General features: G+C 55.3%; 1 protein-coding gene across 1 annotated transcript in view; it reads left to right on the forward strand.

Annotated features, from left to right (window-relative positions):
* JPH3 (junctophilin 3) overlaps nt 1-27,421 on the forward strand; it is a 102,442-nt gene that overhangs the window by 18,671 nt on the left and 56,350 nt on the right. The window contains exon 2 of the mRNA XM_002826729.4: nt 24,703-25,480. Within this exon, the coding sequence (XP_002826775.2) occupies nt 24,703-25,480 (778 nt within the window). The remainder of the gene's footprint in view (nt 1-24,702; nt 25,481-27,421) is intronic.

Below are 27,421 nucleotides of genomic sequence, written 5' to 3' on the forward strand. Positions count from 1 at the left end.
CTGGACCTGACTTGGCCCGGAGTGCCGGGGCCAGTGCCCCCATCTGCTCTGTGTCGGGAGGGGCTGCTGGCAGGAGGAGGTGGCCACTCCAAAATCCTATATCCTATAGACGGAGTCCGGGGGAGGGGGTCCGGGGCAGGAACAGCCCAGACCTGGGATCCGCAGCTGCACAAGGGGCTTCAGGGTGGTCTGGGCCTGGTTCTGAGCCCTGTGAATCCAAGGCCACAGGGCTGGGCCTGGGGGCTTCTGAATCCCCACCAGTGCCTTCTTGCTCTCAGGAGCGTTGGCCAACCCCAGGCCCCAGGGCTTCCCCTCGTGATTCTCCTCTGAGAGAAATGCACCCACCTACAGCCGCCAGCCGGGAGCGATTGCTGTGCAAACACCCAGGACTGTCTCAGACGGTGGATGCAGCCAGCCAAGCCCCCGGAAGGCTCTGGTTGAAGGATCGGGTTTATTCCTCCCTGCAATGAGGGCGGATGCTCCCCCAGGAACCACGGGGCAAGAGGGTGTTGGGAAGAGCCCCACTAGGGTTTGGGGTTTGGGTGGGTGGTGGGGAGGGGAGGGTCTAGGGACGTGGGGCTCACTAGACCAGGTGCTGTTAGAAAGGAGGCGATTCTCTTGTGGGTGCCTCAGTCACTGTCGCCTGTGGACATGGGAGACCTGCACCAAAATCATGCGGAGATCGGTCAAGAAGCAGCCGTCCCTCGCCTTAGCCGAGAGGGGGGATGATTGGTGATCGTGGGTGGCACAGTGACCTGTTTCTGTCTCACTCTACTGCGATCTCAGAGTGACCTTGTCCACGTGTGGTGTTCTGGGAGATGGTTTATATCCAACAGAAGAACGACGCAGCCTGGCAGGAGCTCCAGGTGTCGGGGGGGCCCCTTTGGGGTGGAGGGGATGCCTCAGAGCCAGCCGCGTGCCACCGCAAGCCACCTCTCTGCCGCCGTCTGCCCCAGAGCCACCTGCCTTCTGAGTCTTCAGCTGGTCCTGTGCGTCCTCGCATCTCCAGGACTCTTGGGTGATGGCTCAGGGGAAGTTTCCAGAAAGCCCAGCCATTTCCTTCTCTCCTCCTGGGCCCAGCCATTTCCTTCTCTCCTCCTGGGCTTGCGTCTGAGGTCAGCTTCCCAGGGGGCACCCAAGCCTCCGTGAGCAAGGACAGTGAGTGGCTGGAGTGAGAACAGGTGCTGCTGACCTTTGGCGGTGCGGGGTGTCTCCAGCTGTGTTCCCATTTCTCAGTGACTACCAGGTGCTGTGGCCCTTGGCTGCAGAGGGGGGTGCAGACAGCCTCTCCTTCCTGTGTAGCAGCAGCTGTGGCAGGGCCGGGAAGGAGAGCTCCCCTCTGTGAGGCTGTGGCTGGGGTGGGAGGAGAGCTCTCCCTTCTGCGAGGCTGTGGCTGGGATGGAGGTCTGCCAGAGGCAGAAGTTCCATGAGGAACTGAGGGCTGGGACCTGCAGGAGGAGCTGAGGGTGCATGGGGTCTGAAGGAGCCCCAGAGATGGTCAGGGTCTCCTCCTGATAAATCAGACCCCCCACCCCGCCCACCGAGAGGCCTGGTCCCGCTCCAAACCTGGAGTGGATGGGGAGCGTGGGCTGGGGCTGGGGGGCTGGGGAGATGGTGTAGCCAGTGCCCTGTCCCAACTCAGCCTCTGGTCACCCTTCCAGGTCTGGCAAGGCATTGGGGGTGTGAGAGGGCCCTGGGGTCCCAGGGTCGCTGGAGGACTTGCCTTCTCTGCGATGGCCACCACTACCTGGGTCCCACAGCGGAGTAAGGTCAGAGGGGGACCTGGTGGAGGTCAGCTGTGGGCAGGGGAGCTGCAGGAGTGTCCAGGCCCCTCCCAGGCCAGCCCCACAGATTCTGAGGCAGCAGTGGGGGCCTCAACGGAGGGGTCCACTCTGCCCACCCCGGACACTGCCCAGCTAGCCCGAGTTCCAGCGTGGGCCAAGCTCTCGTCCTAGTCTCCTGGGAGCTGTGTGGTCCTGCACACTGCAGATCCTCAGCACCTTCCTTGCTTTGAGCATCCCTCCCCCAAGGCCTGACTGACACTCGGAGCCAGTATCCATAGAGGGCTACAGGGGCAGGCGAGGGTGGACACTGATGTCCTTGGCTCATTCCTCCCTGGCTGGCTGCTCTGATGTCCGGCAGGGTGGGTGTGAGGCTCATGGCGGGCTCCCCAGCCAGGGCGGGACTTGGGGTAACCCTATCCTGGGATGTTTGCTCCCGCTGTGTGGGGGACATGCCGTTTCCATGAGTAACAGAGTCACCGATGTGGCCAGTACCACTGGGGGCTGAGGCATCTTCTAGTTTAAGGAAATGCTAAATTTCAAGTAAAGCTTAGTGAAAATAAGGATGCAATTTCATTCCCTAACAAAACAACCTCTAATTCCCTCTGTGAATTAGAGCTCCCTCTTGGGAGCTACAGAACCCCGGGTTCCGGACCCCCTCACCTCACCCTCCTCCTTCGGAGCGAAAGTGGTGCCTGACATCTGAGGCCCCATCTCTGAGTCCTGCGCTGGTCCTGGCCCGAACACTCCCCCACATCGCATGGGCCACAGGGACCCTCTGGGCAGATTTTGGGGTGTCTTTGGAGGTTTAGGGGCACAGCTTGAAAACTGTGGGTTTCTCCCTGGGGACCACATGCCCAGCTGTGGGGTCCCCTGAGGCCGCAGAGCAAGCTTTCTGGGAAATCCTCCTCCTGTGAGAGCCACCATGGAGCCCCCATACAGGAATGGGAGGTGTCGCCATCAAACATGGCCTTGTTGTTGCCCAGAAGTCTAGATGTGTCCCTGTAAGCTGGGAGGCGACAGGGTAACTGTGCGGCCCTCCCCAGGGCTGAGGCTGGGGCAGCCTCCAGAGGCCAGGTTGTAGCTGTCACTCCCCAAATGGAGGGTCCTCCTCATTCTCTGATTGCAGAAAAAGGGCTCCGGTAAGCCTGGCTTTTAAAAAATACAGCTTTACTGACATATATTTCACACACCATACAATTCACCCATTTAAACTGTACAGTCCAGTGGTTTCTAGAATATTCAGAGTTGTGTCACTCTCACCATAATCAATTTTAGAACATTTTCATCGTCTCAAGAAGAAACCCTCCAGCTAGCTATCCCTTACCTATTCCCACGGCTCCCCGCCCCTGGTGACTGAGACTCCATTTTCTGTCTTTGTGGGTTTGCTGCTCCTGACGTTTCGCATGCGTGGAGTCATACGCTGAGTGGCCTTTTGTGTGTCGCTTCTGTTGCCCAGCGTTGTTTTCGGGGTTCACCTGCGTAGGAGCTGCATGAGTCCACTCCTTCGTGTCGCTGAGTAATATTCCACTGCAGGGCACCGCGTTTTGTGTGAATCTGCCATCACTCAGGACGGCCCACGGGTGGAAACAGCCTAAACCTGGCAGAGGTTTGGGCTGTTTTGCTAGCCCTGGGTCACTTTTGGGCTGTTTCCACCTGGGGGCTATCCTGAGTCGTGCTGCTGTGACCGTTTGCGTGGTTTCGTTTCCTCCTGGGTGGAGATTCGGGGGTGGCCTGGCTGGGTTGCTTTGGGGCCAACTCTCTGACAAGAGCTGTTGAACACATACCCCACAGCTTCTTTTAGTTTTTATTTATTTCATTTTATTTTTTGAGACAGAGTTTCACTCTTGTTGCCCAGGCTGGAGTGCAGTAGTGCGATCTCGGCTCACTGCAACCTCCGCCTCTCGGGTTCAAGGGATTCTCCTGCCTCAGCCTCCAGAGTAGCTGGGATTATAGGCATGCGCCACCATGCCCGGCTAATTTTGTATTTTTAGTAGAGACAGGGTAGCAACATGTTGGCCAGGCTGGTCTCGAACTCCTGACCTCAAGTGATCCACCTGCCTCGGCCTCCCAAAGTGCTGGGATTACAGGCATGAGCTGCCTCACCTGGCCTTATTTTATATATTTTTTGAGATGGAGTCTCACTCTGTGAGCCAGCACACCTGGCCCATGGCTTCTTTTAAAAAGAGACTGCTGGAGGCTGAGAAGTCTTTTCCAGGGCTCCACCTGGGGACTGACCACTGGACATGGTGAGGTCTGTGTTTGGAGGAAGTGGGGTGACAGTGACAGCTGTGACTATTGGAGCATGCAGTCGGTGCTGGGCAGGTGGGTCATTTCTGAACCCTCAGTGTTACCTCCTCGGGGGTCCTGGCCTGTCGCTCTCCTCCTCCACACCAGCCCCCAGCAGCTCTCAGGCTGCCTGGGCCCAGCCCCATCGTCAGCCGCTGGGCACCCACCTGAGATGTCTGAACCCCGCCCTCGGTGCTGCACGGTCACTGGCCATTTTTGCAGAGGGGCCCTCTGAGCAGGAGCAGCAGGGCCAGCATGCACACTGCAGCCGAGGTCCCAAGAAGGAAGTGGTGAGGAGGAGGAGGAGGACCGGCCCCACCTGCTGCCCTTTATCTCAGAGCGCAGACCGGGGGGACATGAGGATCTAACAGGGGTTCCTGGGGGGCCTTCATGAAGCTGTAATGAATGTTGTGCCAAACCCCTGTCAACACCAGTGGGTACAGCACAGGGTTCAAGGGCTGAAGAAGTGACCCAGGGCTAGCAAAGGAGACCCAGGGTTTACTGCAGGCCGTGGGGTGGGGAGGGGAGCGCAGCGACGGGAGAACCGCAGCGGCTTGCAGACAGCGCCAAGTTCATATGGCATGTTCACCCCGTACCCTCCCCTAATGACCTCCACCTGGCAACCTTCATTCAACCCAGAACTCAGGGCCTCAAGCCCCTGCACAGCGCATGTTCCATGGGACAGGCCAGGGGCTCAGAAGTTGCTCATAGCCAAGGAGGGAATCTCCAGATTGACCACTCCCGGATTCCTTAGCTCAGGTTGTTCTTGGAGTATGTGTAAGTTACTGCTATCGGGGCGGGGGGGGGTGGTTATCCTACAACAGGTGTTTGGTGGGGGAGGAGCCTCCTTAGAGGTGCCAAGAGCAACAGTGGCCAGGGTCTAATGTCTGCGGGGCCACTCCCGTTGCTTTGTGCTTAGTAACTGGGTCTTCAAGGCAGCCCTGTGGGGTAGGAATCATTTTTATCCTGTAATATTTCATTTTGCACATGTGCAGACTGAGGTTTCTTAACTAGCCCCAAGCTGCACAGTTATCACCATGGAGCTGGGATTTGTACCCTGGTGGCTTAGCACGGAGCCTGAGCACACAACTCCCACCCACCTGCCTCTCTGACCGCGAGTCCTCGAAGAGGACTGGGGCTCTCCTCCCAGCACCACCACGGTCATTGAGCCCAGTGCCCAGGAGACTGAGGCCTGTGAGGTTTCACCTGGGGCCTGGAGACAGGCTCCAAGTGGTGTGGGGGCCCCTGTGCCCAGGTTTTCCCTGAGGTGCCGGCTCATAGCTACACATGCCCATGGGCCTGCCTGAGTCCAGTGCTCCAAGCCACACCCCGAGTGGGCGGCCTCCCTCCCACACAGTCCTCGGCCTGAGGCCGCCACACTCAGAGCCACTCAGCCTATGGGGTCGTGCATGTCCAGAACCCTGACCCTTGGGAAGGTTGGGATGGTTGGAAATGCAGATGTTCCGAGGGGAAGTGGCGGGAGCAGGTGCCGGCTGGGGCCAAGGGATTCTCAAGAGAAGACGTGAGCTTCACTCAGGCACAGCTCTTCAGCAGCAAGACTGTTGGTCCTAAAAGATCATGTAAGTAGAGGAGGGCATGGTGGCTCATGCCTGTCATCCCAGCACTTTGGGGAGGGCAAGGTGGAAGGATCTCTTGAGGCCAGGAGTTCAAGACCAGCCTGGACAACATAGTGAAGCCCCATCCCTATTTATTAAAAAAAAAAAAAGTTTTTTAAAAGATAATTTTAAAAGGTGGTTGGTTGTGAAATAAGAATCACCTGGGAAGCTCTTAAAAGCCTCGAGCCTGGGCCTGCCCCAGCCCCGCTGAATCAGTGTCTCTGGGCCGGGGGGCGAGGCCAGTCATTAGTTGCCAAAGTTCTCCAGGTGATTCCAACTCAAGCCTCTGCCCTAGAGCCGTGGCTCAGCTTAAGGAGAATCAGGGCCCCTGGAGGTTGTTAAACCCACGTTGTGGGGCTCCAGCCCTCAGTTCCTGATGCAGCTATTGGGGTGAGCTGAAAATCCACTGCAGAGCCTGCATTTCAGGGTTCCCAGGTGGCGCCACCAGCTTGAGAGGGCCTTGGCGCTACTGTAACGATAACAGCAGCAGTCTCCAGAACCTTCTGTAGGCTTCTGCATGCTCACAGGTTAGACCACCAAGACCACCCATGGATTTTATGTACTAGACACACAGTGTGGGCCTCGTGCCCAGTGCTGTCTGATATGCTTTGTAAATGCAGACCTGTTCCTCCCAGTGCCTTTGGAGGTGGAGATTGTGGTCCTTGTTTTACAGGCAGGGACAGTGAGGGGACTGTGACCGCTGTTGGTGCCAGGCATCTGGCTGCAGCTCCCAGGCTCTCATCCCTTTGCTGTGCTCCTTTGCAGCTTGGAGGGAATGATTTTTATCCCCATTTTGCAGTATGGGGAAGGTGAGGCTCAGAGAAGTTAAGGACTTCTGTCTCGGGTCACGTGGCTGGGAAGCTAACAGCCAGGATCCGAGCTCAGATTTGCCTGACTTCCACCCATGCTGGTGGGCGGGTCTTCTCCTTGGAGAGGGGCCAGTCTTGCCTCGTGGTGCCATCTCTGCACCGGTAACAGTATCAGCCAGGCACCCTGCAGGTCACCCCACGCCTCGCGGGGGTTTCCACTAACCCTGTTGTCTGCCAGGCCAGCCCGTGGGCCCCACCACCCCCTGGGTGAGCGTTCCCAACATCAGAGCTATGCAGTGGGTAGTGAGGGGATCATGGGTCTGGGGAGGGCAGGACTGGGAGGGGCATCCTTATGTGCTGTATGCTGTTCCTGCCTCCCCTGTTTACACCCCACGGAGGAGGGAGGAAGCTGGGGTTGAGGGCAAGGGACAGTTCCTGCTCTCCCAGGCCTCATAAGGCGTGCACGAGGCTAAAATTCAGAAGCCGGCAGGACGCCCAGGTCTCCTGAGCCTGTGCGTCTGATCTGCTCACCTGGGAGAGGATGGTGCTGGCGTGGGCAGGTCAGAAGGAGCAGCAGGACCCTTCCATGGCCCAGGAAAGGCCAGCCTTCAGGGACCAGAGCCCCCATGCTGGGCACACGGCTGCCACCTTAGGCGGCGCCCTCCCTAGCTGCCACTTCAGAGTGAGCCCCCCCTCACTGGCGTCTGCCCTCCTTGAATGAGTGAGGGAGGGGCCGGGTGGGGCTGGATCGTGATCAGAGCCGGAGTTGGCCTTCGTGAGTGATGGCCTTGCCTGCTCTGTTGCCCGGTGGCAGTAAAGAATATTCCTACAGAGTGTGGGTTTTGGAAGCAGACATGCCTGGTAGGGGTCCTGGCTCAGACGCTTCCCTGACGTTAGCACCTGGGCAAGTGGCTTAACCTTATCACTCGGTGTTGGCATCTGTAAAATGGGTACAATAACATGCTACTGTCTCCCTTGCGGGGCTGTGCGAGAATCGATTCAGTGGCCCATGGAAACACCTAGCGTGGCCCGGATGCGTGGTGAGTGGCCTTGGCGGCATCAGCCTTCATGGTAGGTGGGAGAGCCTTGCCCTTCCGGGTGAGGTCGGGGTAAGAGAAAGCAGAGTCCGTCCCCAGCAGGTGTGGCTGGGAGGATGCTCAGGGCTGGTGGGAACATTGGGAGTCACTGTGCTCCCAGTGGACAGAGTGTCCGGTAGGGTCTACAGATGAGCCCCACTTCTTAACCTTGCCCTGGGTCCACAAATCAGCCAGAGTTACTGGGTGTGGGGCTTCCTCTATGTCAAGGATGGTGGGGAACAGAAGGGCTGGGTCCGGAGTCTCCAAGGCTCCTTCCAGGCTCCAGGGCTAACGCTGTGGGGAGGGCCCAGGTCTCCACCTCTTGTTGCTGTGTGGCCTTGGGCAAGTGACTCACCTCTCTGAGCCTCTGCGTGTCATGGGGAAGTGACACCATGCCTGCTGCTGTCTCGGTATTTCACAAGTGCTCAGCAAATGCCAGCAGACCGTGTCCTTCAGACGCGGCAGCTGGGGTTCCTGACTGCTGGGCTACTGCTGGGGTGGCTCATGAAGGTTTTTCTGTCCCCGCTACAAAACAAAAGGCAGCTGATGCAGGAATTTTAGTAAAGATAACGTATATTTGACTTAAAAGAATGCTCTTTATTCTGAGATTTGGTCCATCCCATCTTTGTGGATTTTTTTTTTTTAATTTGGATGTGAAAAAGACATTCCCTTTATTTGTAATTGCCCAAAGTCGGAAGCAACGAAGATGCCGTTAAATAGGGAAGTGGATAAGCAAATGGCGGTGAGGATGCGGAGCAGCCTTCGATGTGTGTTGCTCAGCGGGAGAAGCCCGTGTGAAGAGGCCACATCCCGTGGGGTTCCAACTAGATGGCATTCTGGAAGAGGCAGAACTCTGGAGACAGTGACAAGATCAGTGGTTGCCCAGGGTTGGGGGCGGGGAGGGACAGACAGGCGGAGCCCGGGGGATTTGTAGGGTAGTCATAGTACTCTGAGATACTCTAATGGCGGGTATATGTCCGGATGCCTTTGTGCACACCCATGGAAGGCGTGGACCCTGATGAAAACCATGGCTCTGGTTAATAATGTATCCGTCTTGGCCCATCAATTGCGACAGATGTACCACAAGATGCTAATATCAGGAGAAGTGGGGGGCGAGGGGATACAGTATATGGGAACTCTCTGTACTTTCCACTCATTTTTCTCTAAAGCTAAAACTGCTCTAAAGTATTTTTTAAAAAGAAAAAGTTAAAAAAAAGACCAGTGCGATGAATCAATGTGGAGAGTGGAAGAAGTAAAGTAAAAATGTTGCCCGGAGTCCACGCTGGAAGCCAGTTGGGGTGTGGCTGCTCCACTCAGTTGACTGTCTGAGTCTTGTCCCCACAGCACAGACTGGTGGACCTTCAGCCCCCACACTGGAGGCACTGGCCTTCCGAATCCCTTCTCACCTGGGTGGGGTCAAGACACACCTGGGTCCTATTTGCTGCTCTCCTCAGGGTGAAGATGCACCTGGGTCCTATTTGCTGCTCTCCTCAGGGTGAAGACACACCTGGGTCCTATCTGCCCCTCTCCTCAGGGTGAAGACGCACCTGGGTCCTATTTGCTGCCCATCTCTGGGGTCAGCTGCTGTTGGCACCTCCCACCCTAGGGGGATGGTGTCTGCAAATGGTGCTTTTTGCCTCTGGCATGTCCACCCTGTCACAATCATCTTCATCACCCTCATCTGCAGACCTTCATCTGCAGACACTGCCTCTGCTGACCCCTCTCCCCTTGTCCTTCTGGGGAGATCATGGACCTGCCCCTTCCTGGCATTCCCCAGCAGCCTTCCAAATATGCAGGGACAGGGCATCCGCCAGCCAGTCCTCCATGGGGAGCAGGACTGTGCATTGAGGCCAGGCTCAGGTCTTCACCCACATCGACAATGTACGAGTCCCCTCTGAGCCTTAGTTTCTGTGGCTGGAAAAATGAGGTTAATATCACTATTGTGAGAATCTTCTCATAAACGCATCTTTCCTTCCCCTCCTCTTTAAAATTTTTAATCCTTATTGAGCTATTATGTGCCCATAGTTTAAGGTGACATTTGGTGCTAAAAACAAAATAGAGCTTGGAGCAAAAATCATGTGTGTCTTCAAAGACTGACCACCATGTTTCCAAGTGGGTGTGTTTGCCGCTTCCTGAGCTCATGCTCACTTTTAGCCATTATCTGTTGACTTCCTACTGTAGTAGATGGAGATTTTCAATCCCTTAGACCCCCATTCTCCCCCCTCCCAGCTATCTCAATATTGCTATATTGCATTTTTTGTTGTTAAATCCATACTCAGTGTTTTTCATTATGACTATGTAAGTATTGCTTACTGCTGAGCCAGGCGATGGAGTCTGAGTCTGTACACTTCTCATGCATAACTTGAGTTAGTAATTGTCTCGCTTTTTTTCAGCTGCAGTTTTCTTTAAATCACCGGTTCTTTTTTCACCTTCCAACTGCTCAGTGAAACACCTCTCAAATGCAGCTTGCACTTGAGCAAACTTGCCAGATTCTCTCAGTAATACACACAAATGTACAAATACGTTTGTTTATTGATTGATTGCCTTCTTCCCAATTCTTCCCGCATCTTCCTGGAGATTTCCTTCACCTCTCCTGTGTTTGATCTCCTCATGTCTTATTTCATGGTTTCCTCCCTCATTTGGGTGGAGTACATCCTGGAGTAGCTTCCTAAGAAAGGATGCACGGAAGATATAGTTTCTGTGGCTTGATTATTTGATAAATTGGTATGCATAGTATGTTAGGTTGAAAATCATTTTTGCTCATAATTTGGAGCGGTGGAGGTGCAGTTTCCCACTGACTTCTAGGTTCAGTGTTGCTCTTGAGAAGCCCATGCTGTTCTGATTCTCGGTCCTTCATTTGTGATGTTTTTGGTTTTCTCTGGAAGCATTTAGGGTCTTTGTCGTTTGAGTTCTGAATTTCATGCCACTGTGTCTTGGTTGGGTGTCTCTCTCATCATTGTGTGGTATCTGTGAGCCCTGCAGTCCGATGCTCACACCCTTCCATTCCAGGAGAATTTCCTGTTTAAATCTGTGCTCATTTTCCTTCCCTGCTTTCTAGAACTCCTGATATTTTACAGTTCAGGTGTTCTGGATGAATTCTTTAATTTTCTTACTGTTTTGCCTACCTCTTTTTTTGTTCTAGTTTCTGAAAGATTTTCTTGATTTTTATCTTCCAGACCATTTACCAAAATTTCTTTTAGCTATTATACTTCTAATTTCCAGAAACTCTTTATCCCTGGTCTTTCCTTTTTAATTGCATTTTATTCTCATTTTGTATTTTATCTCTGAGGATTTAAATTCTGGTCACTTGATGTCTTCTCCCACCTGCTGCATTTTTTGATTCCCCCTCTTTTTTTCCACTTATTTGTATGTTTTGGTCCTTTTCTTCCCCACCAAGGCTTCTCCTTATGTCTGAGGACCATTGACTGTTCATGTATTAAAGTGAGGTACGAAAAAGCTGAGTGGAAACTTGTGTGTGTGGCAGCCTCTGCTTCTGGCTGCAGTCTGTTTTTTTCAGAGGAATTCTCCACCTGTCTCTTGGATGAAGTAATTCTCCCTGTTTGGGTGGGGTAGCAGGCAGGGTCTCTTGGTTCAGAATGAGCACTTTCCCAGTGCCTGCTGAAGCATTGGCGAAAAAACAAGTTCTTCCCTGGCAGTCCTCCTCACCCTCCTCTGCCTGGTGCCCCTGGGGTGGGCTTGTCTGATTGTTTGCCTAGAAACTTTTCTTCCTGGGTTCTGCAGAAGGAGAGAAAACTCTCTTCCTTTCATTCATTATTTATATTTCTCAGCAATCTGGCTTTTTATCCTTTTTCTTGGTTTGTCCTAACTTTGTTTTGAGAGATGGAGTCTTGCTCTGCCACCCAGGCTGGAGTGCAGTGGCACAATCACTGCAGCCTCAACCTCCTCGGCTCCAGCCCCTCCTGGGCTGAAGCAGCTGGACTACAGGTGTGCGCCGCTAAACACACTAATTTAAACAAAATTTTGGCTGGGTGCAGCGACTCACGCCTGTAATCCCAGCACTTTGGGAGGCCAAGGTGGGTGGATCACTTGAGGTCAGGAATTCGACACCAGCCTAGCCAACATGGTGAAACTTTGTCTCTATTAAAAACACAAAAATTAGCTGGGCATGGAGGTGTGCACTTGTAATCCCAGCTACTCCAGAGGCTGAAACAGCAGAATTGCTTGAACCTGGGAGGTGGAAGTTGCAGTGAGCTGAGATCGTGCCACTGCACTCCAGCCTGGGCGACAGAGCGGGACTCTGTCTCAAAAAAAAAAAAAAAAAAAAAGAAAAAAATTTTTGGTAGAGACGGGGTCTTGCTGTGTTGCCCAAGCTGATCTGGAACTTGGGGGCTCAAGCAGTCCTTCTGCCTCAGCCTCCCAAAGGGCTGGGATTAGAGGTGTAAGTCGCCACGCTTCTCCTGTCCTTTTACTTCATTATTTATATAGTTAATCACCTCACTAGAGACTGAGAATTCTGTGTCCTCAGGCTGCCATCACAAAATACCACAGACAGCATGGCTTAAACCACAGTTAATTTCCTTGCAGTTCTAAGGCTGGAAGGTCAGGGTCAAGGTCAAGGTGCTGGGAGAGTTGGTTCTTCTTTGTCTTCATGGGCTTGTCCCTCTGTATGCCTCTGAGTCCCTTCATAGAAAGACACTAGGCCTATTGGATGAGGACCCCCAGTGCCTTCATTTTTAACTCAGCCACCTCTTTAAAGACCTTATCTATCTCCAAACAAGGTGACATTCTAAGGTGGCAGAGGGTGCCGGGGGGGTGGGTGGGACTTCAGCATATGCATTTTGGAGAAACGCAATTAAGCCTATAGCGAATTCCAGCAGACATAAGTATTCAGAGCTCCGCTAAGATTAACCAAAAAAAAAAAAATTAACTGATGGGTAGGGCACGGTGGCTCACACCTGTAATTCCAGCACTTTGGGAGGCCGAGGCAGGCGGAGTACCTGAGGGCAGTTTGAGACAGCCTGGCCAACATGGTGAAACCCTGTCTCTACTAAAAATACAAAGATTAGCTGGGTGTGGTGGCGGGCGCCTGTAGTCCCAGCTACTCCAGAGTCTGAGGCCGGAGAATAGCTTGAACCTGGGAGGTGGAGGTTGCAGGGAGCCGAGATCACACACTGCACTCCAGCCTGGGCAACAGAATGAGACTCTATCTCGAAAAATAAAAATATCTGGTGTTGGTAGTAACGATGTAGGGGACACGGTCTCTCTGAGAGTCTTTTCTGGGGGTAATTTCTGAAAAACCATACCCCCAAACCCTTCGTTTTGACCAAGCAATTTCATTCTAGGAATCTATCCTAAGGATAAAGTTTAGCATCATATAAAGATTAGCTATGAAAACGGAGGAGTTACCCGAATGCCTTGCGGCATAGGATTAGCTTGTAATTTATGTGCTTGTGAAACAGCCATGCAGTGGATGGGGCTCTGTGCAGCCGGGGACGAAGCGGGTGCGGAGAGGCAGGAGGTACAGGCACGGGGCTTGGGGGCCACCCGTGGAGAAAGCCCTGGAGCTTTGTGAATGCCGTCTGTTGGCCAGCGCAGGGCTCTCACTGTCACGTTGGACCTGTGCCTGAGGCCTGGTCCCTGGTCTGTGAGGGTCCCAGAGGGGGCACAACAGGCGAAGACCCCAAAGACAAGGGTCTGTTCCGGAGCATCCTGGGCAGAGAGCGGGTACAGGGGACAGAAACCCAGCCAAAGTGGCTCAAGTGGAAGATGGGTGCGGGTCAATATGGGCCAGCCTGAGAGGTGTCAGAGCTGGGAACAGGGAGGCCATGGGAAGCCCACAGGAGCCACTTCTGAGTCCCCTCTGAGGGTGGAGGCCTGGCCGCCTCCCCACTGGTGCCTGTTTTTTCCTTTCTCTGCACGTTGGCTTCTCTGCATCCCTGTCTCCGGGTGGGAAGGGGTCCCTGCAGGCTTCGTCTCCTCCCAGCCGCAGAGCCACCTCCTTGGGCTCCCCTGCCCCAGGCCCAGGCTGGTGTGGTTGGTGGATCTAATTGGGATTTGGTAAGCTGTGATGGGAGGGGGGCTCTGGTCTGTGCCCACCCATGGGAAATGGGCCCTATAGGAGGCAGGTGAGGCGGGCCAGAGTGAGTCAGTGGTCCAGTCCAGAACAGAGGCTGTGACCCACCAGGTGGGAGAGGATGGGCTTTGGGGTCGGGCCTCAGCCCCGAGTGGGCAGGCACGGTGTGGGACTGGCTGAGAGACGCTCTGTGTGGGCTTCGGAATCAGCTCAGCATAGGTTTCAGTCCCGCTCTAGCTGGGTGACACTAGGGTTATTTTACCTGTCTCTGCCTCAGTTTCCTTCTTTGTTTAGTGGACACAGTAAGAGTCCTGAGCTCTCGGGGCAGCATGTGGGTGAAAGATGATCTCCGCCTGCGCGGATCCCCGGAAATGCTTCCCCTTTTCCCTCCTCACTGGACTCTGGGACAGTAGTGGGAGTCTGGGTGGGGGCTTTTGCCTGCTAGAACTCATGGGTTGGGGCCACGCATGAGTGAGTGTCTCCTGGGCAGGGCTGTGGCCGTGAGCTCAGGTCTGCAGTGGGCTCCTTGCTCCTCCCAGCAAAGTGTTCACCTTGTCCCACCCTGGGACCTCTCAGATACTCTTTGGAGGTGTTGACCTGGGGCATCTGTCCATGGCCCTGAGGAGGTGGAGCACATGGTGGGGGCTGTGCTCTCCCCAGCTGGGACCCCGGGCTCCGAAACTAATGTTTTGGGAAGAATGTCAGGTGACGGGTGGGGCTTCAGAGGAGGAAAAGAAACAAGTGTGTGAGATGTACAGGCCCTGGCGAGAGACAGGCAACAGCAAGAGCCTGCCGGCCATACTTACCCACAAGGCCAGCTGAGGGGCTGTGCTGGCCCAGGGCTCTGGCTTTCGGACCCAGACAATGCTGCTGACCACGCAGGCCAGGCGCTGAGTGACTGTCCTAGCAGATCTCCGAGTGGAGTCCCCTGAGCATTAGGAATGCAGCTTCTCAGGCCGTGCCAGCCTGGCAGAACAGGAAGGGAGGGATACAGCCCCGTGGGGACGCAGCTGTGGCTCGAGTGACACCTGCTGGTGGCCTCATCTCGTCTGCTCTCTGCGAGTCTGGTGGTTCTAGTCGGCGTTTCACGGGCAAGGTTTAGGGGGTTTGTTCCTCACCTGGGGTCCAACCACGTCTTCCAGCTTCCTCTCGCGGTGTTTGGGCCATCGGTGGGTGAGGTGGCTGCAGCAGAGTCGGGGACTCCTGTGTGTGGAGGCAGCACCAACATCCCCTGCAGCCACACCCTCCTGAGAGGGTCTGGAAGGAAGCAGGGCACCCCGCCAACCCACCTGCCTCTGGGGTGTCTTCCAGGGCCCCAGGGCCAGGGCAACTGGAGCACACAGGACATTATCTAGCTCTGGGGGCCGTGCTGACTGAGACCGACCCTTGCGGCGGCCCACAGGGATGGGCAGCTTGCGGGGCAGCTTTGTCCCCCGGCACTGGGTCCTGTCTTTATGCACACAAGCCGCCTGTTCTGCAGATGACCAGTTAGGTTCGATGGAACAGGCTTTGGGAATCAGCGCCTTGGATTTGCCCCCCACAGCTTTGGATCTTGACCTTGGGAGAGGCCTCCACCACGTGCCCTGGGGTGGGGTGGGGGGCATCCTGCTTCTGCGCCGTTCAGCTCAGTTGCCCTCAGCCGCGGTTGGCCGCCAAGCACTGGGGTGTTGCTGGCACAGCCAAGGAACTGAGCCCAGACTTTTTGTTTACTTAAGCGTAAACACAAAGGGCTGGGGGTGGCCGAGCTGATGGTGCGGGCGTGTGCGCTCAATAGCTCCATCACAGTGGATGTCGCTTTATTGAGCAACCGAGGGAGGGAGGGAGAGGAGCAACTGCAGCGAGTGTGGAGGCCCAGCCCTTAGAGCTCCCATCTGGGGGAAGCCCCGTCCCTCACTGCCTGTTCCCGGTGCTTTGGTGCCCTCTGCTGTGGGGTGATGAGGTCACCAGGCTACTCAGGCAGTCCCCACAGAACTGAAGGCCATGTGCTTTCGTGTAGCCAAACCCCTTTTCTTATTGATACCAGTTATAAAATCAGAGCTATGTTCCCACCAGGGGCAAAAATCCAACACCGTGCAGTTGCAAACACGGGGCAGGAAAGACTCCGGCGACCCTCGTTACACTGTGCCGGGAGGCATGGCCAGAGCTCCGTCAGCTCATGCGTCGCTTAAACCTAGAGGTGGGTGCGATTATCATCCTATGTTACAGGTAGGGAAACTAACTCAGGTCTGAGATGTGACTGACCTTCCCCGGCCATAGTACGCACAGCACAGTGGGGCCTGGACGCGGCTGCCTGGTTTCAGGTCCACACGCTCCCCAGCACTGCCAGCCGGGTTCCAGCATGACGGGGGTTAGGCCTCCACAAGGCCCTGTCGGCCACGGGAGTTTGCTCCGAGATACTGGGTCCCTGACTGTGTTCTCAAAGCCCCTAGGATTTGACCAGCCATTCTTTTATCTTAGGAGCCAGAAGTCTTACATCTGTATTTTTATTTTGCTGTGCTTCCACCCCTGCTCTGCTACCTTCACTACATTGTTTTATTGGCATAGTATAAAATTCACATTTTACAGTGTGCAATTCAGTGGCACTAGCACATTCACCGTGTTATGATCATCGCCTCTATCAAGTTCCAGGCCACTTTCATCACCTCAAAACCCCAGCCCTGTGAGCAGCCATTCCTGCTCTTCCCTGGCCACCATCTGTCTCTGGATTTACCTGTTCATGATATGGGGGGCGGCGGGGGGAGAGAGAGAGTGTGTGCCCTGGCCACCATCCATCTGTCTCTGGATTTACCTGTTCATGATATGGGGGGCGGCGGGGGGAGAGAGAGAGCGTGTGCCCTGGCCACCATCCATCTGTCTCTGGATTTACCTGTTCATGATATGGGGCGGGGGGAGAGAGAGAGAGTGTGTGCCCTGGCCACCATCCATCTGTCTCTGGATTTACCTGTTCATGATATGGGGGGCGGCGGGGGGAGAGAGAGAGCGTGTGCCCTGGCCACCATCCATCTGTCTCTGGATTTACCTGTTCATGATATGGGGGTGGGGGGAGGGGAGAGAGAGAGTGTGTGCCCTGGCCACCATCCGTCTCTGGATTTACCTGTTCATGATATGGGGGCGGTGGGGGGAGAGAGAGAGTGTGTGCCCTGGCCACCATCCATCTGTCTCTGGATTTACCTGTTCATGATATGGGGGGCGGCGGGGGGAGAGAGAGAGTGTGTGCCCTGGCCACCATCCGTCTGTCTCTGGATTTACCTGTTCATGATATGGGGGCGGGGGGGGGGAGAGAGTGTGTGCCCTGGCCACCATCTGTCTCTGGATTTACCTATTCATGATATGGGGGGCGGCGGGGGGAGAGAGAGAGTGTGTGCCCTGGCCACCATCCATCTGTCTCTGGATTTACCTGTTCATGATATGGGGAAGGGGAGAGAGAGAGTGTGTGCCCTGGCCACCATCCATCTGTCTCTGGATTTACCTATTCATGATATGGGTGGCGGCGGGGGGAGAGAGAGAGTGTGTGCCCTGGCCACCATCCATCTGTCTCTGGGTTTACCTATTCATGATATGGGGGGCGGCGGGGGGAGAGAGAGAGTGTGTGCCCTGGCCACCATCCGTCTGTCTCTGGATTTACCTGTTCATGATATGGGGGGAGGGGGGAGAGAGAGAGAGTATGTGCCCTGGCCACCATCCGTCTGTCTCTGGATTTACCTGTTCATGATATGGGGGGGGGGTAGGGGAGAGAGAGAGTGTGTGCCCTGGCCACCATCTGTCTCTGGATTTACCTGTTCATGATATGGGGGGGGGAGAGAGAGAGTGTGTGCCCCGGCCACCATCCATCTGTCTCTGGATTTACCTGTTCATGATATGGGGCGGGGGGGGGGGGAGAGAGTGTGTGTGCCCCGGCCACCATCCATCTGTCTCTGGATTTACCTGTTCATGATATGGGGGGCGGTGGGGGGAGAGAGAGAGAGTGTGTGCCCTGGCCACCATCCATCTGTCTCTGGATTTACCTGTTCATGATATGGGGCGGGGGGAGAGAGAGAGAGTGTGTGCCCTGGCCACCATCTGTCTCTGGATTTACCTGTTCATGATATGGGGAGGGAGAGAGAGAGAGTGTGTGTGCCCCGGCCACCATCCATCTGTCTCTGGATTTACCTGTTCATGATATGGGGGGTGGGGGGGAGAGAGAGAATGTGTGCCCTGGCCACCATCTGTCTCTGGATTTACCTGTTCATGATATGGGGGAGGGGGGGAGAGAGAGAGAGTGTGTGCCCTGGCCACCATCTGTCTCTGGATTTACCTGTTCATGATATGGGTGGGGGGGGGGAGGGCGGAGAGAGAGAGAGAGTGTGTGTGTGTGTGTTTTAAATGAAGGCTCATGGTACGGGGTCTCTTCTCGTTTTGCGCCCGCGTTGGGCCCAAAGTGTGTCCTGTGTGCATGTCTCTGACACCCGGAGTCATGGGGCCCAGTCACGTGCTGCGCCGACGTGGAGTCCGAAGTTGTTAAGGACAAAGTTGGGTGAGACCCCAGTGACTCCCAGTCCCTTCTGCTCTCCTTTCCAGATCTGGGACTTTCTTGGGGACAACCCTGGGATAACAGCCACCACCGGAGTCTATGCTTGAAGGCCGCTCCATCTCGTGGTGCCCTGGGTGAATGTCGAGGGAAGGCAGATTCCCTGCGCACCCGGGGTCGGCTTCTTGCTCAAGGACTCCAGACGCCGGTCTCCCGGGTGTCGTTCCCATGCTGAGCTCCAGTCGGGGGTGTGATCAGCACCCTGTGCTGGGGGCTACTGGGGTTCCGTGTTGTCGGAGCAGTGCTGTTTTGTGTTTTTCTTTTAAAAAAAAAAAATTTTTTTTTGAGATGGAGTTTTACTCTTGTTGCCCATACTGGAGTGCAGTGGCACAATCTTGGCTTACTGTAGCAGCCTCTGCCTCCTGGGTTCAAGCAATTCTCCTGCCTCATTCTCCCCAGTAGCTGGGACTACAGGTGCCCGCCACCACACCCTGCTAATGTTTGTATTTTTAGTAGAGATGAGGTTTCGCCATATTGGCCAGGCTGGTCTCGAACTCCTGACCTCAGGTGATCTACCTGCCTGACCTCCCAAAGTGCTGAGATTACAGGCATGAGCCACCACACCCCGCCTCCTTTTAAAATTTTTTTTAATTTTTAATGAGATGGGGTCTCACTATGTTGCCCAGGCTGCCTTTGAACTCCTGGGCTCAAATGATTCTCCTGTCTCAGCTGTGTTTTGTGTTTGCTCCAGCCTCTTGCTGGTGAACAGATGCGTTCACTGGACACCTAAGTGCCTGGACCGTGGAGCACAGGGTGGGGGTGGTGTTCATGGCCGGAACTCCAGAGGCTACTGGGGAGACACAGGAGCGACCACCATGATCCACAGACCAGGACTGCACAGAGCACTTGAAGGGGCGGGCTCAAGAATTATGCCGGAACAGTGAACATGAGGGCTCCTGGCTCCCCTCCGAGGACAAGGGCTAGGTAGGAGGAGGGGACAGGGCAGGGCTGAGGTAGGCAGGCTTGGTTCACGGCAGGGCTTGAGGAGCGAGGAGAATGAGGACTACTGGGACCTGGGGTCCCTGCTCTGCTCACCTGCTGAGAATGAGCCAGTGTTGGCCTCTGGTCTCCATGTCTGTAGAGCGGCCTCTCTGCTTCCGCTCCTGTAGAATGGGAATAACAACATCCAGCCATAGAGTGCTGTGAGTTCAGGGACAGGGCACAGCGAAGGTGCCCCAGTCCCCCTTCCTGACCCCAGCCTGGCGTCACCCCTCTATCCAAGGGAAGAAGCAGCGGTCTGCCTACAGATCTCTCAGGATGTGAAGTATGGTCCCCGGCCTGGTGCCTTTGCAGTGGGCCCAGGATGGAGGGTAGCCTTGGCACCTGGGGAGGACAGGTGAACCTGGATCCAGACTCTACCTCAGGTGACAGCCCTGGGTTCTAACCCTGCCCCTTCTGCTTCCTGGCTGTGTGTTCCTAGGGCGGCCACAGTCCCTTTCCAGCCTCAGTTGCCTCACCTGGGAAGAGAGGTGCAGGGGTTTTGTGATGATCATAATAGTTACCATCAATCAAGCATTAGCAGCTTTCCAGCACCTTCAGGCAGTTACCCTGTGATCTGCACAGCCGCCCTCCCCTCGTTACAGATGAGGAGGCTGAGTCAGAGAGAGGTTAACCCAGACATTCCCAAGGTTGTAGATTGAGAAAGTGTTGAGTTGGGATTCAAACTCCAGTCTGTCTAAGGCCTCCTAGCCCCTTCCTGACCCTGGAACCTTCCGCACCTCGTGGCCCCACCAGACCCTGCACGAAGCTCCTGGTGGGCAGACTGGGCACCTTCACTTTAAACGTTGAGGGAAAGATACACATAACCTACAATGTCCCATCTCAGTCATCTTCACGTGTGCCGTTCTGTGGCGTTAAGCACATTCACGCTGTTCAACCGTCACCAGAACTTTTCCATCTCTAGAACTTTCTCATCTTCCCAAACCGAAACTCTGTCCCACTAAATGCTCACTGCGCGTCCTCTCTCCTGGCCCCTGGCACCCTCCGTTCTACTTTCTGTGTCTATGAGTCTGATGACTCCAGGGACCCCATGACAGTTGAATCCCACAGGATTTGTGCCTTCGAGCCTGGCTTATTCCACTGCCTGACGGCCTCAAGGCTCATCCAGGAAGCAGCAGGTGCCCGGCTTTCCTTCCTTTTTAAGGCTGAGGAATATTCCACTGCATGGGGGGACCATGTCATTTTATCCACGATGCCTTCACTTTTCAGCTCTTGTTCCCATCTGTATCTGTAAGCTGGAGCATCCCTTGATGGAGGAGGGATCTCGGGGAGTAGGTGAGCCCCTCCTCTTTCCAGGGTCATCCTCCACTTTGCGGGGGCAGCCCACCATCCTGGACTTCCAGCTGAGGGGTGGCCCAATTTAATAAGCACTTTAGGAGGTTGAGGTGGGCGGATCATAAGGTCCAGAGATTGAGACCATCCTGGCCAACACGGTGAAATCTTGTCTCTACTAAAAACACAAAAAAATTAGCTGGGTGTGGTGGTGCGTGACTGTAGTCCCAGCTGCTCAGGAGGCTGAGGCAGGAGAACCGCTTGAACTCGGGAGGCAAAAGTTGCAGTGAGCTGAGATCGCGCTACTGCACTCCAGCCTGGCTACAGAGTAAGACTCCATCTCAAAAAAAAAAAAAAAAAAAAAAAAAAAAAGGGCTGTCCCGTTACATGTGCATGCCAGGTAATCAACAAATGCTTTTTATTTTTATTTATTTGTTTAGAGACAGAGTCTTGCTCTGTCGTCCAGGTTGGAGTGCAGTGGCATGATCTGTGCTCACTGTAACCTCCACCTCCCAGGTTCAAGTGATCCTCCTGCCTCAGCCTCCTGAGTACCTGGGATTACAGGCACCCATCACCATGCCTAGCTAGTTTTTTTGTGTTTTTAGTAGAGACAGGATTTCACTATGTTGGCCAGCCTGGTCTTTAATTTCTGACCTCAGGTGATCTGCTTGCCTCGGCCTCCCAAAGTGCTGGGATTACAAGCATGAGCCACCCCACCCAGCCAACAAACGCTTTTTAAATATAAGTATGTCCCATGTAGTGTGTCACCTAAAGAACGATGTGTTGTTCATCTGAAACTCAGATGTTACCAGGCGTCCTGTGTTTTATGTGACAACCCTCTCCACAGCCCTGGCACAGAAGGGGCAGTCGCTGAGGGTGCAATCTTGGGGTGAGGGTCCCTGCGATGGCAGCCTGTGTCCAGCTTGGACTGGCTGTGGGAAGGCCACTGTCTGGGCAGGACTGGCCTTGGTAAAGGGCCACCCCCTGAGACCCACTGAGCCTAGTTCCAGTTTCCCCCTCACAACCCCCAGCCTGGAAGGGCTTTCAGGTGTGGAGCAAGCCGCAGGGTTTCTCCCCAGTGTGGTTCGCATTGGGGTGCCAGGTGGTTCTGAGTCAGCTGCCCTCTCTGCCTCCTCCCCGTGCCCACCACAACTGCCCCAAGCGCTGGGACCTCTGGGGAAGAGGCTGAGGCTGACACTCTGGAAAGGTGTGCAGCGGTGCTGTGGGGTCCCTGGGGTCCAGTCCACATACATCCCTGCTTGCCCGGCTCTCGGCCTCCTGCAGGAGAAGGTGCCATGGCCTAATGGGTGGGAGGGCAGGAGCCTCATCCCTGGAGTCGGAGGTTGCTTCCAATGTTGATGGCAGTGGACTTGCCTCCAGGTTAGCTGCTTCCCCAAGCAGCTTATGGGGTACAGAATGACCAACCAGTGTGGGAGCACAAACATCCAACCCCCTTGCCTGAAAGTGGGACGAGGCTGAAGCTGACCTCTCGCTGAGACCACCTCATTCGGCCCCGTCCTCTGCTGCCACGTCATTCCTCCTGGTACCCCCCTTCTCCTGCCCCAAATAAGTCACGTTCACAGGATCCCCAGCTCAGGCTCTGCTCCTGGAGAAGCTGCCCTCAGAGGCTGCGTTGCCAATTACTTTTTCAATGGAGAGGCTGCAGCGTGTGGCAGGTGCCACCATCTCTTGGAGTGAGGCAGCCTCGGGGGTTCTGTCTGGGGCTGCAGCCTGATCGGTGGTCTTTGCACACCCCTTCTCTGCCCTGGCTGGGCCACGTGCTACGTGGGGCTTGAGGGGCCTGCAACGCAAGTCCCTCTGGGGGCTCGTGATGTGGTTGAGCTGGAAGATACATTCTGGAACATCTAAGACCCCAGCCGCTGTCCTGAGTCAGGAGGCCGCGGGTGCCAGGCATGGGGGCTCTGGGCCCGGGCACTAGGGTGCTTGGAGGTGCTGTGGAGGAGGGGTGGGGCTGGCTTGGAGCCCATGGGATTTGATTGGAGGGTGGGAGTGTGAGAGAGGAGAGTGTGTGAACAGAGCCTTGGACAGAAAAGCCTGGAAGGATCAGGACGCTTCGGGGGGTGGTGGGTGAAGGTAGCGGGGTGTACGGATACCCTGGGGACGGAAGGTCACTTGGGGCTACAGGACTTTGAATTCCACACTTAGTTTGGATCCCACCCTCTGGTGTGGGGCATGTGAGTGGAGGAGGGCCTGGCTAGGGAAGGGGAAGCGGGAGGGGCAGTGGGGAGTGGAGGGCTGCTTTGCTCCGAGAGATGGCGGCACCTGTCACCCACTGCAGCCTCTCCGTTTAAAAAGTGACTGGCAGAACAGGAACAGCTGCTGCCAGCTCCTGTTCATTTTGTCCTCTGAAAAGAGAGGTCGGGGTGGCCAGGTCCTCATTTTTCAGGAGACACAAGAGAGCTGAATTTTTATGTGAAATCTCTTGGTTTTGAGATGTTGGCAGGTAATTCCAATGTTTTATGAAAACAGCGGTGGGACGAATAAAACCTACGTATCAGTAAGTCTCGGCCTCCGGGCCTCTGGTCTGCAGCCTGTGCCACCGTGAGTTGGAAGAGTGGTGGACGGACCCTCTGTTCTCCCCGCAAAAGCCCTTTCCAGGGTGGCACATCCACTCCGTTAGTGCCCGGCTGCAATGAGAAGCTCGCATGACAAATGAGGCTTGAGGTTTGCCGCGTCAGGCACCGTGCTGAGGCCCAGTCGTCCTCACGGTGACCTGTCGCATGAGGAGTCCTGGTTCCACTCTACAGACGAGGACACTGAGGGCCAGCGGGGCCCAGACACTTGCCTGAAGTCACAGCTCACAGAGCAAGACATGGGCCCAGGTCTGCTGACCAGGTTTCCTTTTTATTGTGGTAAGAGAAATACAAAATGTACCATGTTAGCTACTTTTAAGTATACAATTCAGTGGCATTAATTACATTCACGGTGTTAGGTAGCTGTCATCCCTGTTTACCTCCAAGACTTTCCCATCATCCCACTGCAAAATTCTGTCCCTATTCAACACTGACCCCACAACCCTCCCCAGCCCCTGCATCCGCCGCACTTTCTGCATCTCTGAGCGTGACTACTCTAAGGACCCCCTGTACATGGAATCATCCAATATGTGGCCTTTTGTGCCCGGCTCAGTTCACCCTGTGTAATGTCTTCGGCGTTCATCCACGTTGCAGCCTGTGTGAGAATGTTCTACCTTTTCAAGGCTGAATGATGTTCCATCGTATGGATGGACCGCATGGCGTCTGTCCATTTACCAGGTGATGGACTTGTGGGTTGCCTTTACCTTTCCGGCCATGGGAACAGTGCTGCTGAGAACCCAGGTGCACAGGCAGCTGCTGCAGTCCCCACCCTCCCTTCTTTTGGGGATATCAGGTCTGCTGACTTTATGTCTGAAGGTCATGGGCCACTGCCTCTTGACCCTACGCCCTTGAATCTCTTCCATGGTGTGTCCACTGTGTGGTCTTCCACACGCTTCTTGGATACCTCCAGCAATGGGGAGCTCACTGCGTCCCAGAGCAGCCCATTCAAGGCTTAGTGTGTAGCCCACCCACACCTGTGTCCCCATAGCTGCCACTCACTGGCCTCCTGACCCAGGACACACTTTCTTGTCCCCATGGCAGGGGCTCCGTGTTCACTCTGGGTTCTGTGGTCCTCAGTGTGCACCACAGACTCTGATGCCTCCCTTCTTCCTCCCCAGTTTCCAAGAGAGAACAAGATCTAGCCATGAGAAGCAGGATGGAGGTGTCCTCAGAAACAGCCACTGGTGATAGAAGTTGTAAGAAGGCACCGTGGTCTGTCTGCCTCCACACAAACCTCACCAGGTTTCATCAAGATAGAAAGCATACCAGGAGTGGCGTGGCTCGTGCCTGTAATCACAGCACTTTTGCAGGCTGAGGCAGGATCGCTTGAGCCCATGAGTTAGAAACCAGCCTGGCCAACATAATGAGACTGCCGTCTCTACAAATAATTTAAAAAGTAGTGGAGCGTGGTGGTGCACGCCTGTAGTCCCAGCTGCTCAGGAGGCTGAGGCAGGAGGATCGCCTGAGCCCAGAGGTTCCTGGCTGTAGTGAGCTGTGATGGTCTCACTGCACCCCAGCCTGGGCAACACAGCAAGAACCTGTCTCAAAAAACACAAAACAACAGGAAACTCAGACAGGACTGTGGCTGCTTCCGCCCTGTCCGTGGCCAGGCTGTGCCCCCTCCTCTGCCGCTAGGCCCTCACCCCTTTCTCGTTTTCTCCCCAGGGACCTACCAGGGCCAGTGGGTCGGTGGCATGCGCCAGGGCTATGGCGTGCGGCAGAGCGTCCCGTACGGCATGGCTGCAGTCATCCGCTCGCCCCTGAGGACGTCCATCAACTCCCTGCGCAGCGAGCACACCAACGGCACGGCGCTGCATCCCGACGCCTCTCCGGCGGTGGCCGGCAGCCCGGCCGTGTCCCGTGGGGGCTTCGTGCTCGTGGCCCACAGTGACTCCGAGATCCTCAAGAGCAAGAAGAAGGGGCTGTTTCGGCGCTCGCTGCTGAGCGGGCTGAAGCTGCGCAAGTCGGAGTCCAAGAGCAGCCTGGCCAGCCAGCGCAGCAAGCAGAGCTCCTTCCGCAGCGAGGCGGGTATGAGCACCGTCAGCTCCACGGCCAGCGACATCCACTCCACCATCAGCCTGGGCGAGGCCGAGGCCGAGCTGGCGGTCATCGAGGACGACATCGACGCCACCACCACCGAGACCTATGTGGGCGAGTGGAAGAACGACAAACGCTCCGGCTTCGGCGTGAGCCAGCGCTCGGACGGGCTCAAGTACGAGGGCGAGTGGGCCAGCAACCGGCGCCACGGCTACGGCTGCATGACCTTCCCGGACGGCACCAAGGAGGAGGGCAAGTACAAGCAGAACATCCTCGTCAGCGGCAAGCGCAAGAACCTCATCCCCCTGCGGGCCAGCAAGATCCGCGAGAAGGTGGACCGCGCCGTTGAGGCCGCTGAGCGGGCCGCCACCATCGCCAAGCAGAAGGCTGAGATCGCGGCTTCCAGGTAGGAGGGCGAGGGGGCGGGGGGCCCTTCTTGGTGCCCAGAACGTGTTTGTGAGCCCAGTCTGTTCAGTCCTGCTGTCACTCAAGGCCTTGGGCTGGGCCCAGTTTGAGGCCTACACTGGTGTTTCCCAAACTGCCCCATGGAACCCTAGGGTTCCCTGGAGGTTCTCAGAAGTGACTGTGGTCAGGATTGGTGCAGAGGAATGGTTGATTTGTGGGGGTGTAGAGACCTACAGCCTCCTTAAACTGAGCAATGTCTCTTTGTTCTATATGCTGATGTTTAGCGTAAAATATTGGTGAATAAAGAAGGTGGTCTGTTCCATTGGTACAATGCATCGGAGCACTGCTGTGCTGGCTAGGAGGGGTGACACCACCAGGTGGGGGTGGCAGGTCCAGCACTGCAGGGCTGTGGGAGGCTGCTAGGAGCTGCCTCAGCTACCCAGACCTGCGATCTAGATTCTTCCGGGACCCTGAGAGATGGCAGCAGTTGGGAGGCCAATTGCGAGTGCCTGGCACGGGGCTCATGCAGGCCTGGTGCTTTGGGAGCACCCACTGTTCTGAATCAGCTGCATGACTTACTGAATTTGGAGTCCAGTGGGGCCTCTAGGCCCTAAGGAATGGATCCAAAGGTGACTGTCGGTGGGATCTACGTGGCTTGTGGGTACCTTTAGGGGTGGGTGCAGGGTGGGACCTTCAGGGCTGGAGGAAGGCGCCCAGTGTCTGGCTCCTGTGGAGGTGAGCGTGTGAGCCAGGGGCTGGTCCCAGCCAGGCTGTGGCCGGCAGGAGCCACCTGCTGCAGGTTGGAGGAAGTTCCCTTGTGGAAAGCCACGGGCCCCACAGGTAGACATTTGGGTTCTAAAGTAACTGAGGTTACTAAACGGCTTTGTCAAGACTTGAGAAGGCATTTCAGAAAACCCAGAGCCTTTGCTTTCCACCGGCATTTGCTTTCCTGGGCCAGACGAGGGCCCTTGGGGTAGCCCAGAGAGTCTTGGGGCAGGGATCTGGGAGCTGCGTGGGACGCCGTGGGCTGCCCAGGCAGGAGGCTTCCCGGGGGACGTTCCCCTGCGTCTTTCTGGATGGTTTTGTGTTCTCAGCCAGGGGCAGACCTGGAGTTCCTCCAGGAAAGCTCCCGGCTTGGGTGCGGCTCAGCCCTTCCCGACCTGTCGCTAATTAAAGTTCAGCCCATTTGGTTCAAATTTTCAGTGACCTTTGATCTACAGTGAAAAACAAAAATGGTGGCTGTGGTTTGTTGGCAGAATATGTTGCTCATGACTTCTGTTGTTTCAGAGGGAATCAAGATCGATTCCAAGAAGCTGAAAGAAACATGGAATTACTACCTGACACTGAGGTCCAAAATCGCTGTTTGCCCCTCCCTGCTCCCTCAGAAATGTTCAGGCAGGGAAATAAGCAGGAGCCCACGTGTGACTACTCATCTGGGGTTTTAAGAACAAATTAGAATCAGTAGTTATTTTTTCCATCATAAATGTAATACTTGTTCCACAGGAAAATAAATAACACCGAGAAGGGAGAAAGCAGCATTAGCTCTGGTCTGATGAATTGGCCGATTGCTCTTCTTGGCATTTTGGTGAATTTCTTTCCTCTGTGTTTTATTTTTCAACCCTTTCTATTTTGTGTAGTTGCTTTTTTGACCCTAGTGGACAAGAAGCAGTTTGGGGGGCTGGGGGACAGCGGCATCACGGAATTGAGGAAGCTCGTGGCAGTTCCCGTGTGACCTGCAGATTTGTTCATGAGTTCATTGGTTCATGAGTTCTCAGCAGCTGGAGGACTTAGCAGACAGTGCCCTGCAGAACTGAGCTTATTTCATAGCCTTGGCACTGGGTGGATGTCTGTAGGACTGGGGGGACATGGGACCTGAGACAGTTTTCAGACGAATTCCCCTAGACATTAAGAGAAGCGGGCTCCCATTAAGGAGCCAAGGTAG

This window comes from Pongo abelii, chromosome 18, assembly GCF_028885655.2.
Source record: "Pongo abelii isolate AG06213 chromosome 18, NHGRI_mPonAbe1-v2.0_pri, whole genome shotgun sequence".
NCBI classification, from domain to species: domain Eukaryota; kingdom Metazoa; phylum Chordata; class Mammalia; order Primates; family Hominidae; genus Pongo; species Pongo abelii.